The sequence below is a fragment of the Homalodisca vitripennis genome, chromosome 4, assembly GCF_021130785.1.
Source record: "Homalodisca vitripennis isolate AUS2020 chromosome 4, UT_GWSS_2.1, whole genome shotgun sequence".
NCBI classification, from domain to species: Eukaryota; Metazoa; Arthropoda; class Insecta; order Hemiptera; family Cicadellidae; genus Homalodisca; species Homalodisca vitripennis.
The window spans coordinates 169,738,467-169,755,062 of NC_060210.1; the positions used below are offsets into that span (position 1 = coordinate 169,738,467).

Consider the following 16,596-nt stretch of genomic DNA (forward strand, 5'->3'; position numbering starts at 1 on the left):
AAATTGTTTGTTTGGTCTTGACTTTAACCGGTGACGTTGTGTGAAGCCATTCCATTGACTGGCATTTTGTTTCTGGGGTTATGTGAGAAACCCATGTGATACCTGACAATGTTCTCTTAAAGTGTATCACCTTCCTCATGATATCAGACCAAAAACTCGAGAGCACAACCCATTCTTCTTATTTTTGTGTTCGCCAGTAAGCAGCCTGGGAACTCAATGTGAGCACAATTTGCAAAATTTCAAATGTTTAGAGAAGTTTTGTGCAATGTTGTTTACTTACATTAGGAAATTTCAGTGCTAATGATGAAATGTTAAATTGCCGATCTTCATGAATCGTTTCAACGACACTGACCAAATCTTCCATGATCACTGATGTCCGGGTCCAGATCACAGTTCATCATGGATATGTTCCAGACCATCTTTAAAAGCTCTCAGACATTTCTGCACTTCGCTGTCACTCATCGCATTAGTGCCGTAAACTTTTCTCATCTGTCTATGAATATCTGTTGCTGGAATGTTCCTTGTTGTTAAAAACCAGATAACTGATCGTATTTTACAGTCAGCGGGTTGATAAATGTTTTGAACATCATAAATTTACAAAGTAAACAGCACTCTCTACAATGACTTCACTGCAAATGGCGGCATTTCATACACAAGTCACGCACACGCCTGTTCAGTCACCTCTCAAATATTTAGTGTGACACGGACCTTACTTTCCTAGTTGAAAAATAGTTCAAGAGTTGTCCTTTCAAATGTATATATAGTAAAAAAAATATTTATATAGCCCTATCCTTACACACACCCATATAAGGAAGAAAATAAAAACAGGTTAGAGTACTGTGTACTGAGTAATATTGACTTTTTAAATTTTGAAGCTTTCAAGCTTTAGCATTGCACTTAGTACAGTGTTAGTACCAAACATTAAACTGTGGTTGGGTAAAGCTGTTAAAAGTGAAACTTACCAAATATGTGTTTGCATATAGCATAAGGTGCTTGAGTCTTCCTAAAATTTAAAAATACAAGTTCTGCAGCATGCCTTTGTTCACCCTCGTGACAATATTTTGGAGGTGCCTGAAAAACATACAAAAAATTTTAAAATGCCTTAATTTAAAAAGAGTTTACAAAAATATTATAATAATGTAATAACAAAAATAGCTTCACCGCAACTGATGGATAGAAAATAGTGATGCAAATTTAGACTGCTTCATCATACAGATATAAATTGGTCAGTTTACTATTAACAAATATGGATCAAATTAAATACAATTATTAATGAAGCAACTGGGCTATTCTATATAGAAATATATAAAGTAAAAAAATATCCGTACATAATAATTCCATAAAGTAAAAAATCAGTTGGAAGGTTAAATATATTTTTAAACATATTATATATATTAATCTCTCAATCTAATATTCACCTAGGTTAATCTTGAATGTCTTTTCAACTTAAGCCCAATAACTTAAGTTTTATTAGTCAAAATGTATAATATTTTATTTCTACATAAGGAGTGTGTATAGGGGGAGAGTAAATATTAGAGAGGATTATTTTGGGAGGTTTTGTAAGAAGTATAAGAAAGGATGGAGGAAGTGTGCGAGTGGGGTTAAAATTACACAGTGACCCAGCAAATTAGTGGTATTTTCCTAACTTTAACCTCAATATATAAGGATATATTAAAGTAAAAGAAAAAAAATTAAAAAATTATAAGAAATAAATCTTCATACAATTTGTACCTAATAAACCATAAAGAAAAAGCTTAAGATGAAAAGACAAACAAGAACAAATAACCTAGTTAATCAAAAGAATGGAGTTAATATATAAAAAAAGTATAAAAAATAATATTTTAAACCTTCCAACTGATTTATTACTTGTAATGAATTATTATGTAACGGATATTTTTACTTTAATATATTTCTATATAGAATAGCCCAGTTGCTTCATTATACTTTATTTACTATGATCCATATTTGTTAATAGTAAACTGACCAATTTAATATCTGTAATGATGAAGCATAAAGTCTATAAATTTGCCATCACTATTTTCTATCCATCAGTTGCGGTGAAGCTATTTTTGTTATTACATTATTATAATATTTTTGTAAACTCTTTTTCAAATTCAAGGCATTTTAAAATTTTTTTGTAATGTGTTTCAGGCTCCTCCAAATATTGTTCACGAGTGAACAAAGGACATGCTGCAGAACTTGTATTTTTAAATTTTAGAAAAGACTCAAAGCACCTTATGCCTAGTATGCCAAACACTATATTTGGTATGTTATCACCTGTTTAACAGCTTTTAACCCAACCACAGATTTAATGTTGTGGGTACTTAACACTGTAACTAAGTTGCATGCTAAGAAAGCTTGCAAAGCCTTCAAAATTTAAAAGTCAATATTACTCAGTAACCACAGTACTCTAACCTGTTTATTATTTTCTTCCTTATAATGGCGTTGTGTGTTGTAAGGATATAGGGCTATATAAATATTTTTTTTACTTATATATACATTTGGAAAGGACAACTCTTGAACTATTTTTTTCAACTAGGAAAGTAAGACGTCCGTGTCACACTGTAAATATTTGATGAGGTGTACGTCTGAACAGGGTGTGCGTGACTTGTGTAAGTAAATGCGCTCATTTGCAGTGAATATTATGTCATTGTGTAGAGGTAGTGCTCTGTTTACTTTGTAAATTTAATGATGTTCAACAAACCATTTATCAACCCGCTCTGACTGTATATATACGATCAGTTATCTGGTTTTTGTTTTAATAACAAACATCAGGAACATTCCAGCAACAGATATCATCATGAGACCAGAAAATGTGAGAAATAGTTGTATACGGCACTAATGCGATGAAGTGACAGCGATAGTTGCAAGAAATGTTTGCTGGAGAGCTTTTAAAAGGGAAATGGTCTCATGGAAACATATCCATGATGAACGTCTGTGGATCTGGCCGGAACATCGCAGCGATCATGGAAGATTTGGTCAGTGTTTTTCTGTTTGAAAACGATTCATGAACGATACGGCAATTTCAACATTTCATCATTAGCACTGAAATTTACCTAATTGCTAAGTAAAAAACAACATTGCACAAAACTTCTCTAAACATTTGAAATTTATGCAAATTGTGCGCACATTGAGTTCCCAGGCTGACTTACTGGCGAACACAAAATAAGATAGAAAGGGTTGTGCTCTTCGAGTTTTTTGTTTGGATTTCTGATATCATGACGGAAGTGTGATACACTTTAGAGAGAACATTGGTTCAGGTATACACATGGGTTTCGCTCACCCATAAACTCCCAGAAACAAAATGCCCATGTCAATGGAATGGCTTCACACAACGTCACCGGTTTGTTAAAGTCAAGTACGCAAACCAAACAAATTTTCAACACACAAGGGTTATAGATTGTGGGTACTGTGTTTTAGGGATTGGACATGAAAATATTGTTAGTCCAAGTTTATGGAACGAGGAAGAACTAATAAATGCAGCTGCTTAAATGTGATACTCCTGACTAAACCTAGAACCGGTGCAATACTAATAATAAGTGACGTGGCACTATTGCCATCTGGAGTTCTCATTTGGAGCCATGGACAATGTCAGGACCCCACACTCTTGTCATCCAAACCCTACTCACAACCCAAATCTCATCAGATCAATTTGGTTTGAGACAGTGACCACTGCCGTACAGACTAAGACTTTAGTTGCCCGCCATGGGAAACTTATCACTTGTTTCAGCTACCCTTAAGGGTAGTTTTCTCTGGTGGGTGATGCGCTCTGTCAAACACTAATGGCGATGTGGAAAGAAGTAGGGTAATTAAAGATAGATTAATCCTTCACTGGCGGCCAGGACTTTCTATGTAGTATTGGCATTCAAAAATAGCTTGTATAAAGATGATTACAAATGTTTAAAAAAAATTGAAAAACTAATGGTTGAAAAATAAAGAAAGAGTATGTCAGATAAATCAGAATAATGTTGTCAACACAAAAATGAAAAACGATTGTTGACAAATGTCCAAGGGAATCAAATAAAACAACTTTTTTTTAATTTGTTGTTATTTATTTTTTATTTTTTTTTTTCATAAGAAAATTGGGCCTTACTTTTCCAGATGGTACTCTTGTATATTTTAAAAAACCACATTTTTATCTAGGTAAAATCTTTCTAAAAGACCTATTAATAAATTTTGGCTACCATATATATGTAATCCGATCAACCGCCAATAAGCATGTGACTCCAATATCAACGCAAAAACTATGTGTTAAGAATTCATCCATATTCATGGTGGCCTAGATAAGACATCTGCCTTTTATTCAGATTCCCAAAAACTTCCCCTACCAAATGTTTCACTAGCTGCTTTCTAAATTTTCTTTGTGATACTTTACACCCTTTGCAGGTTCTGTTACTGTATGAAACAAAAAAACTACCTGCATGGAGGTTTTCATGCAATGTTGTAAGCATCTTGACATTTGTGGTTTTCTTCCAAAGTTAAAATTGAATACTTATCCTTTACCAGTAGCTTTAATTTCCCCCTTTCTTAATTTTTATGGGGTTGGCGAGTCCTTTTGGGGTAAATATCCATTTTAGATTTTCTTATTTTCTCACTTCAAGGTGAGTTAGTACTTTACTGTTCTTTATAATTATTGTGCCGGTTATATGAGCTTTTCTTTTTCATGAAATGCTGCCTACCAAGTCCAAATTAGTAATATAACTGATTAGGTAAATACATGCCTGACCGTTTAAACTGTCCCCCCATAGCCATCTTCCTAGTTTTTTGTTAAAGTGGCTAGTGGACTCCTAGGTCTTGTCTTTCCAGGATGTTGGTTGTGTTTTGCAATAGTATGGGCTGTAGGGCGTAAATAGTATCTGGTTTGTTTTGTCCCTAGAGCTAAAGACCCAGAACCTCGATGCCCCATTTGATAGGTTTGTCTTGATTATACATTTTAAAAACAACCCTACCTTAAAAAGCTACAATACTACATCCACACTTACTTTGCTTTGGTGGGACATAGTGTTTGCTTGAATTTAATTTCTTCTTAAAAGTACTTCTACGGAAACTTGGTCTTGAGGGAATGAAACCACTTTCACCAGTTAGCTTGAATGTTTTACGGATAACTCTAAAACAAAAAATGTGACACAGGCACTGGAATTTGAGGGAGTGAGACCAAGTTATGAACTGGTTGGTCCCTATGGGTCCATATCACACGGTTTTTCCAACACCAGTCACAGCCATTAATTATGGACTATGCGTCATGAGAATTTTCATCTGCGGTGTAGGAGTAAGGAGATTATCATTTTCACAGATCGCCAGACTCAGAGTCCCAACATGAACGGGTTAATCAACCGATCTTTGGTATTTCTAGGTATGAATCTTTTAGATTGTTTTGAATGTGGTTTCACACCAAACATAAGTGGGATCTTATCGGTTGGTTTTCAACTGATTTTTCTGAACAACGTCGCTGGTGTCATGGTAAATGTCCAGGGTGCACTAAAGGCCCTTGGATTTTTAACTGCATTGGAATAGGCCCGCCCCATGGAAGAAGAAAAAAAATAGCTGTCCTATTTCAAATTCATTGTCAGAATCTTCTTGACTGATTAATAGTTTGTAAGGCCTGTCAATTTTACTATATTATATCATTTGTTCCAGTCCATAACTGTTGAAACTATGTAATAATAGTGAGTAGACAAAAGAAAAGGTGTAAAAAACAAACCTAAAATAAATTATCAAAGACACCATAAACGCAATCAGCACAATTCAAATAACCGCCCCAACGTGACTCCAGAACACGAATGGTTAAGCTTCCACATGATAGATTGCGACAAAGATACTCAAAGATATGGTTACATTGTTTGTCAATAATCGTTATAAGCTAGAAATAAATTGCAAGTATTAATTCTGTATAACATAGTTTTTGTGAATTGAATGATAAAAACAGGAAATTACTTTAAAAATTGACGCAATTCTGTCGAGTGTCAATAGAACATAACTATGGTCCAAATGCTCGGAAAATGCAGAAAGCGGCAAACATACTGAGTACCGGTAAAACTCATCAGAAGGGTTAACGATCCTTAATGTAACTGATAGTGATGAACATTAATGTTATGTATATAATAATTATTTTAGTAAAATCAATTATTTACCTTTAAGAAATTCAGAAACAGATTACTTGAAAATATTTCTCTTTAATTTGACTCGTGGTTTGTCCTATTTTCAGAGAATTGCACTGTTGACCTATGTTTATATTTGAAAACTGCTGGGGTACCCTCAACAGATAGCTCTTGTTAGAGAATGGAACACCCTGGGTAGTAGCTGATGACATCCAAGCTTTACAACAATACTTACTGCCAATACCGTTCATCAATAAACCTTCTTCTACCATGTCTTCCGTACGGGATAAGAATACTACAGGTAGGAATTTCTTAATGCGTGGATGGATGGCATTCATTTTGTCGCATCTAGTTCTTTTATTTATCATGCATTAAAAATATTGACCAAAGAAATTTTACTGATTTTACTTGCTTGACTAAGTACAATTATGTTTTGGGTTGTGTAAAGAAAAAATATTTCTCTAATTCCTTTTGTAAATGTTCTCTATTTTAAAAATTATAAAATATTGTATTTTATAGTTAATTTTATACATATTGTGTTAGAGAATATTACAGTGTATCAGTAGAATTACAAAATTTGCTGGTGTACTAGTGAGAATGTATTTAATTTATTACATAATGGTTGCAAATAATTAGTTTATCAAAACTTCACTATTTGATCTTTTCAAGTAAAAATGAGGGAGAAATATCACTAAAGAATAGTCCTATTCTTGCTTCAATTACTGTGTCCTGTCTGTTTCTATTTGTATTTTATAGCGAAAGTAATACTGTATATCGTTTTTAAAATTGAGTAAGGATATTATAATGACTCATTTCATACCACCCTATCCTCATTATTCATTTCTAATATTTAATTTAATTTAGAAATTTTATTAGTAATAATAATTAAATAATAAAGAATAAATTTAAATAAAAAGAAAATATTATAAATTGTCTCAAATTTTTAAATGACAAACAGATAAATATTACAAAATTAAAGATATCGTAAAATGAAATTAAAATTCACCTTTATTTTCACATATAAAACTCAAAAGTTATAAAGTAAACTAAAGTCAGTTGATACAGTGTGCAGGGATGATTGAAGAGTGAATGAGAGCAGGAGGTTTAAAGGTTTAGAGGAGAGAGGGAAATAGAAGAGTTGAAGCCAGATTATTATTTTAAATAAAGAAAAACTGTTAACAATTTTATTCAGCAGTATTTGGTACAAAAGAAAGGTTAATTTATTAAATTTCATATTATCACTGAAGTACAGAGAAGCAGAAGACAGACATTGGAGGTTGAGAAAATTCATTTTTAAATTTTTTAACAGATGATCCATTGATAGAAGAACATAAAACCCAGGAACATTCAATTTGGCTAACAATTCTAAATTAATATAATTTTAAAATTTAACTAAATTATTATTTTTCAAATTTTACAAATATCTTTTTATTAAAAACAAGTACCTAATATTTCTATCTTCATTAAAGCCAGCACGTACCACCTTGCCTGCCCTAAAATTTAAGAAACTGTATTTAAAAATTTACCATTATTGGTATCCTCCCATCTTGTTTCAAAATTCAATACCTGTATGTCAATTTAAAATTTATCATCAATTAAAAGTTCTCACATTTGTATGCATAACTGAGTTATTTACTATTTCTAGCTATAATCATCAGAATACAAACTTAAGTTTAACCATTTATTTAAAGTGTATATACTATTACGTAAGTATATTACAATATACATTTTCAAACTTTGGCAAACTCTTTAGTTTAATATAATGAACTATTTCTTAAAAAGAAGTTTCTGACAAAATATTCAACCTCAGGTTTAAAAATGGTGGGCAATAAAAAACTTTCTAACTAATACCTAAAATAACAGAAGAGTTTATGAAACATTTTTGTTAAATAATGAAATATAAACTTTTCACTTATATAAACATTTTTTGAATCACTGAGCCTTAATTCACTACAATAAATAATAATCAGAGTAACAACAATCAGCAGCTAAAACAACATTTAATAATCTCAAGTGTATTTAAGTGAAGGGAGTCGCGGCTCAGTAAGACCTTTACTATTCTGTTAATAGTACAATCTAGTAATGGTATAAGTATTGTTAGGAATTTCGTGTAATGGCATTGTAGGAACTTCCGTAAATTACATTCCCTTTAGAAGCGACTATGAGAAACTTTGCTGGTAGTCTTGGTTAAAGGGTTTGGCTACCAGTCAAGCCGGCTGTTATGTCAGACTATCTCTCCTGAGCCTGGTGGTGATGTAGCTACTGTCCTAATCCATTTTAATTATATTCTCAGTGTCATTATGAATTCTGTTGAAAGGAGTTGCATCCGCCTAATTAGGTTTTTCATGGCTGATAATATAATGGTAGCTATTAAGAAAACAATTGGATTTGGTTGTATTGATAACAGCCAGAAACATTCATGATAATCTTAATGAAATAAGAGAAAATTTTGCCAATTACGTTACTCTACCAATCATGTTAAAGTAGTTATTATTTTATCATAACTTTATTCATTTCAGTATTTGTCTTTAATAAATTAACTGTTGGTGAGTAAATCTAGAAACAGTTTTGTTTCTAGAATTATACTTTTCATTAAGAATGTGGATAATTCCCCACCCCCCCCCCCCCCCACCCCCCCCCCCCCCCACCCCCCCCCCCCCCCACCCCCCCCCCCCCCCACCCCCCCCCCCCCCCACCCCCCCCCCCCCCATCATTAACAACATAAGTGCCATAGACCCGCTATGCTGGTAGTTGTCAACAAGGAATGTGATGTGGGACTCCAGTGCACGTGTGATCCAGCAGTACTGCTATGTCCATGATGGATTTGCTGCCATCACGTTCCATGTATTATTAGACGCAGCCAGATCTTCAGCCAGTTCATTAACAACATAAATACCATAGACCCGCTATGCTGGTAGTTGTCAACAAGGAATGTGATGTGGGACTCCAGTGCACGTGTGATACAGCAGTACTGCTATGTCCATGATGGATTTGCTGCCATCACGTTCCATGTATTATTAGACGCAGCCAGATCTTCAGCCAGTTCATTAACAACATAAGTGCCATAGACCCGCTATGCTGGTAGTTGTCAACAAGGAATGTGATGTGGGACTCCAGTGCACGTGTGATACAGCAGTACTGCTATGTCCATGATGGATTTGCTGCCATCACGTTCCTTGTATTATTAAGACGCAGCCACGTCTTCGGCCAGTTCATAAACAACATAAGTGCCATAGACTCGCTATGCTGGTAGTTGTCGACAAGGAATGTGATGTGGGACTCCAGTGCACGTGTGATACAGCAGTACTGCTATGTCCATGATGGATTTGCTGCCATCACGTTCCATGTATTATTAAGACGCAGCCAGATGTTCGGTCAGTGCATTAACAACATAAGTGCCATGGACCCGCTATGCTGGTAGTTGGATTTGCTGCCATCACGACCCTTATATTATTAGGGCGCAGCCAGATCTGCGGCCAGTTCTTTAACAATGTGTCGCATTTACCCTGTTATATTGGCTGATACCTAGACAGGCTGGATCCTAGAGTACGCATCACAGCCGGGAATGATTATAAAATGAGTTAATAGAATGAGGGTGGCAGTATAATATGTTGTTGCATTTTTATAATATTTTGCTGCATTTAATTTAACGACATTCAGACATATAAATAGCGTTACCAATAAGCAAAGTTATAAATCGCTTCATGTCGATCACCAGGTTTTTAAAATGAACGCTTTTTTGCCTTGGGTGAGCGGTCCAATACCACTCTCAGATAGCACTGCTAGGAAGATATGTGTAAATCAAGACACTTCTGTGCGAAAATAAATCCTGGAAATGGGTAAATTAGAAGTTAGACATAATTCGTTAACAATTGTAAGTTAGAAGTTCACTTACCTAAATTTGTATTTGTTTACAATTTTCAGTAGAAATACAAATTTGTCTCCAATAAAAAAAAAAAAAAAAAAAAAAAAAAAATGGAGTAATAGGAGAAAGAAGTGATAAGAAGGACACGATTAATACAAAAACGTATCATCTGACCCTGCACAACCCTACAGTACCAAAGTGAATATCCGTGCCGTGCGTGACACCCAAACTTCCTGTGTTTAAAAAACATATTTCGCGCTACAAAATGTATTAGGTTAAAGATTTAGAAATTCATTAGACAGAACCAGCCTAAATAAATTGTAATCCCGATACTCGGCGGAGATAGCAAACCGCTTAATGTAAGAAGTTCACACACACACACTGACTCACAAAGACCATGTTGCTCTAGAACTCCTGTACTATAGGTTAATTAGTGTTAGATAGTCGCAGCTACCGTAACTGTCTCGACCTGTTCCTGAAATTGACGGTCCTTTTTTGAAGCTGACATTCATAAACTTATCTTCACTGAAAGAGAATGTGTCTTTCTCCCAAATACTGCACCGGTAGTGTAAAGAGACAAAACATTATACTTGGCCGTGTGTGAAATGCAATCGCTGTTACGCGAAAGCTGCGTGCCTACGTCTGTTTAAAATAACGCCTGCTCCACTAGGTTGGCTGACACCCTACTTCGAGTAAACAAACAAGGGACGGGTTTTTTTCGAAAAAAAGGTAAAGAATGTGACCGCTGGCTCTTGTGTTAGGCCCCCCATCCACTTACAGTTCTAACTGCAGTCCTGGACTGAGACAGTCCGGGACTGCAGTTAGGAACTGTAAGTGGATGGGGAATCCGGCAGGCGAATCGTTGGACTGTCAACTGTCGCACGGTGCGACAGTTCAACGATCGGACTGCAGGCGGAACTGCTAGTTAGTGGAGGCTCCCGTGACAGGCCACAGTCGACAGTCCAAGCTGCGAGATATGCGCATGCGCTAGCTCAGCTGCTCCGTGTCGGCCTCATGCGTCATTGAGTGGTGAGAGCGTTTGGTGGTTGCGCATTGTTTTGTTTGTGACGCGGCAATCATGGCCAGTTGGTCGAAGGATAATCTTTTACAGTTTATAGAGGAGTTTAGGAAACATGAATGTGTATGGAAGGTTAAGTCAAAAGACTATCACTATTAGGGAAAAGAAGGAAGCAGCCCCACCGTAGTTTACTATTAGTAGTGAAAGGGTTTGACAGTACTGCAACAAAAAGCGATGTGTTGAAGAAGATAAACAATATCAGAAGTGCATTTCGTAAGGAACAAAGAAAGGTAACAGCCTCTCAACGTTCTGGCAGTGGTACAAGACGATATATATGTACCAAAGCTGTGGTACTACAGAGAACTTTTGTTTCTTATTGACCAGGAAGAATGTCTAGGAGGGGACTTTCCAACTTAGGAGAAGGAAGAGTCAGTGAAGACGAGGTAAGAGAATTAAATTACTAGTTTTGCGGTTAAATAATGTATTCACAATGCTACAACTAACTTACAGTTTGTCATCGGAGGTATTTTGTTTTCAAATAATCATTATAAACTAAGAGATGTATCTGTCTTTGCCATTCCACTTTTCCTTTGTTTGCTAAAATAATGAACAAATTTATTTCTTTACTTCTTTTGCACTACCATTGGGCGATCGGTTTGTCTTACTTGTAATGCCATGTGTGATCGCTGGTTCTTGGTCCAGGCTTAGACACACCAACTTCGTCGTCATCTAAATCCAACCAGTCTTTAGGTGAGTACCTTTGAGGGATTGTCCTACGCAAATAGTTGTGCAGGTAGCAGCAACGCAACAACAACACTATTCACTTTCTTCAAGTCAATGAAGGTGATTGGTTTTTGTAGAACCTGAAATCTCTCAGCGAGAATCCCAAAAAACACTTTCGACCATTCGGCGTGCTCTTGAGAGTCGGTAGTTATATACCTTTCTAGGTTTGTTTGCAACCCTATAGGAAAAGGGTTTCATTATGACCTCAGTTAGGGGGAAGGCGTCATCTGCATGAATACGTATGGAAGAGCTTCGCCGTCTACAAATGCCCTCTTCAGGTAAATTGAGGCTTTTATCTGTTAGTTTCTTGTTGAAGTCTGTCTCTTTCAGAACTCCTCCATCAGATACCCGGCCATTAAACACCCAAAATGTAAATAAATTATTTCATAGTTTGCACTAGCAATGCAGAAAAGTACCTGACTATGGAAACCCTTATAGTTATAGAAGTAAGAACCACTTCCAGGTGGTGGTGTTATGGCTATATGCTTTCCATCCATGCTGCCTAGGCAGTTGGGGAAATTCCATTTTTCCCCGTACTCTCTGTGCAATTTGTTTCCACTCCTCGGCTGTATTCGGTACCTGAAAACAATTCATAAACTGTCAGCTGTCATATTTCAGACCAGCGTTTTGTACGGAAACAAATTTTAATGAAATCAAACCATCGAGAACCGTATCACCCCTCGTTTTTCCGTTCGCCACCCCCTCTGTAATTTTTTTCAATATAATATTTTTGAGAAAGTAATAAATAAGTAGTTAAGAATGTACTGTGGTGATAACTGAATCATTATTGATATTGTGGTTCATTATTAAGTAATGACAGGGTGTCTACCGGGCACGGAAATAAAGGAAATCCGCGAAAAGTCACGGATTTTGACATTTTTTTCAAACATTTTTTTTTTACAGGAGATGCTGGACGATTCACAAAAGAACCATTAGATGCTGAGGAAAATGTACCAGCGCCCCAATCTCTACAGAATCCTCCTCAAGTTGCTCGAACCGCTTCCAATATTACCTCTGCAACACCTGAACCTAAAGATTCTTTTAAACGGCAAAAAAAAAATTGTCCCCGTGTGATCAAGTCTTGGTTAATATTGGACAACGACTGGCAACAACAAAAGAAGAAGATCACTACGACGCCTTTGGGAAGAACGTTGCTCAAAAGCTGAGATTGCTGAACAATGAGCAAAGGATTTATGCGCAGAAAAATCATTAATGATGCCCTGTTTGAAGCAGAACTAGGTGGACTAACACGATTTGCTACAGTTAACCCAGGTATTCTTTACTCAAGTTCCACAAACACCATCGGCAGCTAGTGTTACCCCAAGTTCAGGAGGTAGATCAACCTATGAACCAATGTATGATGATACAGCAATGTCTGGCTTCAGTGTCAACTATACAATCTAAATTAAGTGTTCTATTATTAACAAGTAGGCTTAAAACCTGTAAACTTTTCACAACCCAAGCTGTGCGGTTTTTTAGTAGGCCTACTCCAGTAGTTGAGTACATTGAGAGTTATATGTTGAACAAATTACATTTATTATTTTTTTTTTGTTTGTGGTGAAAATATTTTTGCACTCAATTAAAATTACACTTTAATCTTTATTCATATGCGGTACTGTTGTGAGCTGCCATGTGTTTGTAATACTAGATTGCAATGTTATGTTTGACAGTGTCATAGTTTTTATAATTATTACTTTACTCATTTGTGGTTAAACATACACCATAGGTACGTATTACTTTTTATCTTTTATACTTACATTAATTTAAATTGATTTTTTACTTTTTCTTCCTTAGTTATAAAAAGTAAATGTGTTGTTTGTACAACGCAACAAATACAAGTATGGATAATATAATGTTTACAATAATTTTGTATGAGTTTCATTACCTTTTACTACTTTATAAAAATGGTTAAATGTTGTGTGCACACACAGAAATGAACTCGTAATCGTTAGAGATACTGGAGTTGTAATTTAAAATTTAGCAAAAAGTAGTGACATAATACAATGTGTAGGCTATGTACCTTAACAAATCCATAAGCAGATTAAAAATATTGTAATTTCTTAACAGTATGTTGGCATTCGAAAACAACAAAGACCTACTTTATTTCTTTTTCTAACTTTTATCTGGTTTCATATTTTGGATTTTTCAAAACTACTTGAAACAACACACATTAGGCTACTAACCTTGCAATAGTCATTCAAGGCCTTGACAATAGCTGAGCAGGTCTCTGGAATTATTCTTCCTAATGTTTGGGGGGAAATTCTCGTTGAAAACTTTAAATCTTCCATTGTTCTGCCAGTGCTTAGATACCGCAATGTCGCAGTCAGTTTTTCATGTGGTGTAATGGCTTCCCTCATTTTTTGTATCTTGTTTGGTAATCAATGGTGTTACTATACGTAATAAATCAAAGTACGTTTTCTCGTCCATTCTTAAGTAGTTTTTCCAGTCTCTAGGATATGCTTCAAGCTCCCTAAGAAGGTGAACGTGGTTAAATCTCTTCCTCTGAAGCCATTCTTTTTTCCACATTTGATGCCTTCGTTTCTTGCGTTTTTTAATAGCTACCGCTATTACAGCGTATGCTGCCAAATCTTCAAACGTAGACATTGCACTTTAACTTCACATACGATAAGAACTTAGAATGCACTTTTCCTACAGCCACAAAACGAATAATATAACTAAAAATATAATAAATAATATAACGAATAATAATCAACTACAAAGTACACACCTACGGCAAAACACCGGAAAGACTGACCACGACAACCACGCCACCGAACGGACTGCGGTCCACGACTGCAGTCCGTACTGACGTGAACATTTTTCAACAGTCCACAGTCCACCGTTCACAAGTTCTGACTGCAGTCAAGAACTGCAGTTCGAACTGTAAGTGGATGGGCGGCCTTAAAGGCGGGAAGGGTCTGTTGATAGACTGAGGCGTGCGTGTCGTGAGTGGTTTTCTATAAAAACCTATTGAGCCTGCCTATGTGCTCAGCGGTTCGTTTGTCCGCCGCGCCGCCAGGTCCCTCTCTGTTGTTTGCTCTCAGTTTTGTCACGCATTATCCTGGCCAATATGTTATGTGTTGTAGTTTATACTCCTGATCGAGTTCCATGTAATAAATGCCTAAATCGTAATACTGGAGATTGATAAATCAAAACTAATACATTGAATTTGAAATGCCAAATATATTCAAACAAATTGGTCGGCGTGCCGTGAAAATTTTAAAACTTGTAGTTGTTTTAAAACTGTATCAAGAATAAACCGAAACAACACTATCGATACAATCGATACAACGTATCAACATTCTTTACCGAACAGGACTGCAACATTGTCTTATTCTGATATATCTAATGACTTTCCAATTGTTTCATTTTACCCCAAAATTATTAGGACTCAATTCTTGGACCAAGATTTAAGTATCTAGTACGCTTCTGTCATGAGTTATAGCACAGACAGACAGACAGACAGATAGATCGACAACGACACGATATTAAGAACTTCTCGGGTTCTTAGAAAAAAAGTTGACAACACATCCATCACCCGGACTAACAACACTACCCGTGTGATGGATATACCTGTGACCCCTCGCTTGTAACAACTCCGCTCATCACACGTTGTCATATACTATATACTATCGGAACCTATTTAATAGCACTTCTAAAGTCAATTCAAGCGTTATAACATTGGGAATGTCGCTGATCTGTGTCCACTTGCTCTTCAATATCGTTTCACTACTAAGTTACAGTTTAAAAGAGTTCCAGAAGATGCTCTTGACCTGCTAGTTAAGACCCTAATTCGGGATGTGTGACCGGGTAATTAAATGCTACGGCATCGTACACGATTTTAACCGACTGAATTAAGATCGACTGGACTTTCGTTTCGAGTGATATTGTTTTAATCTTCAGTATAAAGTGAAATTTACTTTCTAAAAGAAACTTTTATATGGAATTTTGCAACACACTCAATAGATATTTAGACTTTCATTATACTACGATAATCGTAGTTCTTTTTATAATCAGAACTGGTCCATGATTACTATTATTAAATTCGTCAACACTGAAGCCTTGACACAAACATTGCTCTTAAATTAAGGAGCTGATGCTTTTAAGTGTTGCGTTTGGGGACCACAATATCGTAGGCCACTTGATTATGCGGGTATTATAAATGATCATGAGTGACTCGAAAATAAGAGGAAGAGGGGAGTAGGGAGTAAAGTAGGGAGTAAAGACGAAAGGACTGATTTGAAACGTGCTGTATTCAAACATCGTTTGAAGGAAACTTTTTAAATTATCCTTACAATAGTAAATTAGATATTATGTTTATAAATAGAAAATTAATGGTTTACAGTTTCATCGAATGTATGTGCATACGTGTGTTTCAAAATTGACGCATAATATTAAAAAATAATTTAATTTAATTTTCTATGTCTTTGATTTGCGGCTGACTCGTTTTAAGCAATGGAGCCCAGAAATCTTACACTAACTAATTCTATGTAATCTGTTACAATCAGTGATGTAATCATAATGAATCAGAAATACTTGGGAAATGCGTCCACTTCAGGGAATGGAAGACCAGCTTGAACAAGGGTTTGTACAACCTTATCTACACAAGGAGTTGGCCTCAACATAAATAGATATCGTAAAATAAAAAAATGTGTCATGTTATATAAGTAGCAAAAATAATGTAGTAAACATTACACCACTTAATTTAGTTCACTTAAACAATAAGTCATTAAGAAAAAAAGGTTGGAATGTTAGAACTAATATTGAATTAACTTCATTTTAACTTAGTCAGTTTAAATGAGCATTGGCTTAACACACGTAAAAGTTACTTT

At 35.5% G+C, this 16,596-nt stretch overlaps 1 protein-coding gene across 1 annotated transcript in view; it reads right to left on the minus strand.

Moving 5' to 3' along the window:
- The window catches only part of LOC124361289 (exportin-4-like), a 72,258-nt gene extending 57,791 nt beyond the window's left edge, over window positions 1-14,467 (minus strand). Inside the window, 3 exon segments of the mRNA XM_046815335.1 lie at window positions 963-1,071; window positions 12,302-12,343; window positions 13,948-14,467. Of these exon segments, the coding sequence (XP_046671291.1) occupies window positions 963-1,071; window positions 12,302-12,343; window positions 13,948-14,121 (325 nt within the window). The 5' untranslated portion in view covers window positions 14,122-14,467.
- Window positions 14,468-16,596: the final 2,129 nt, after the last annotated feature.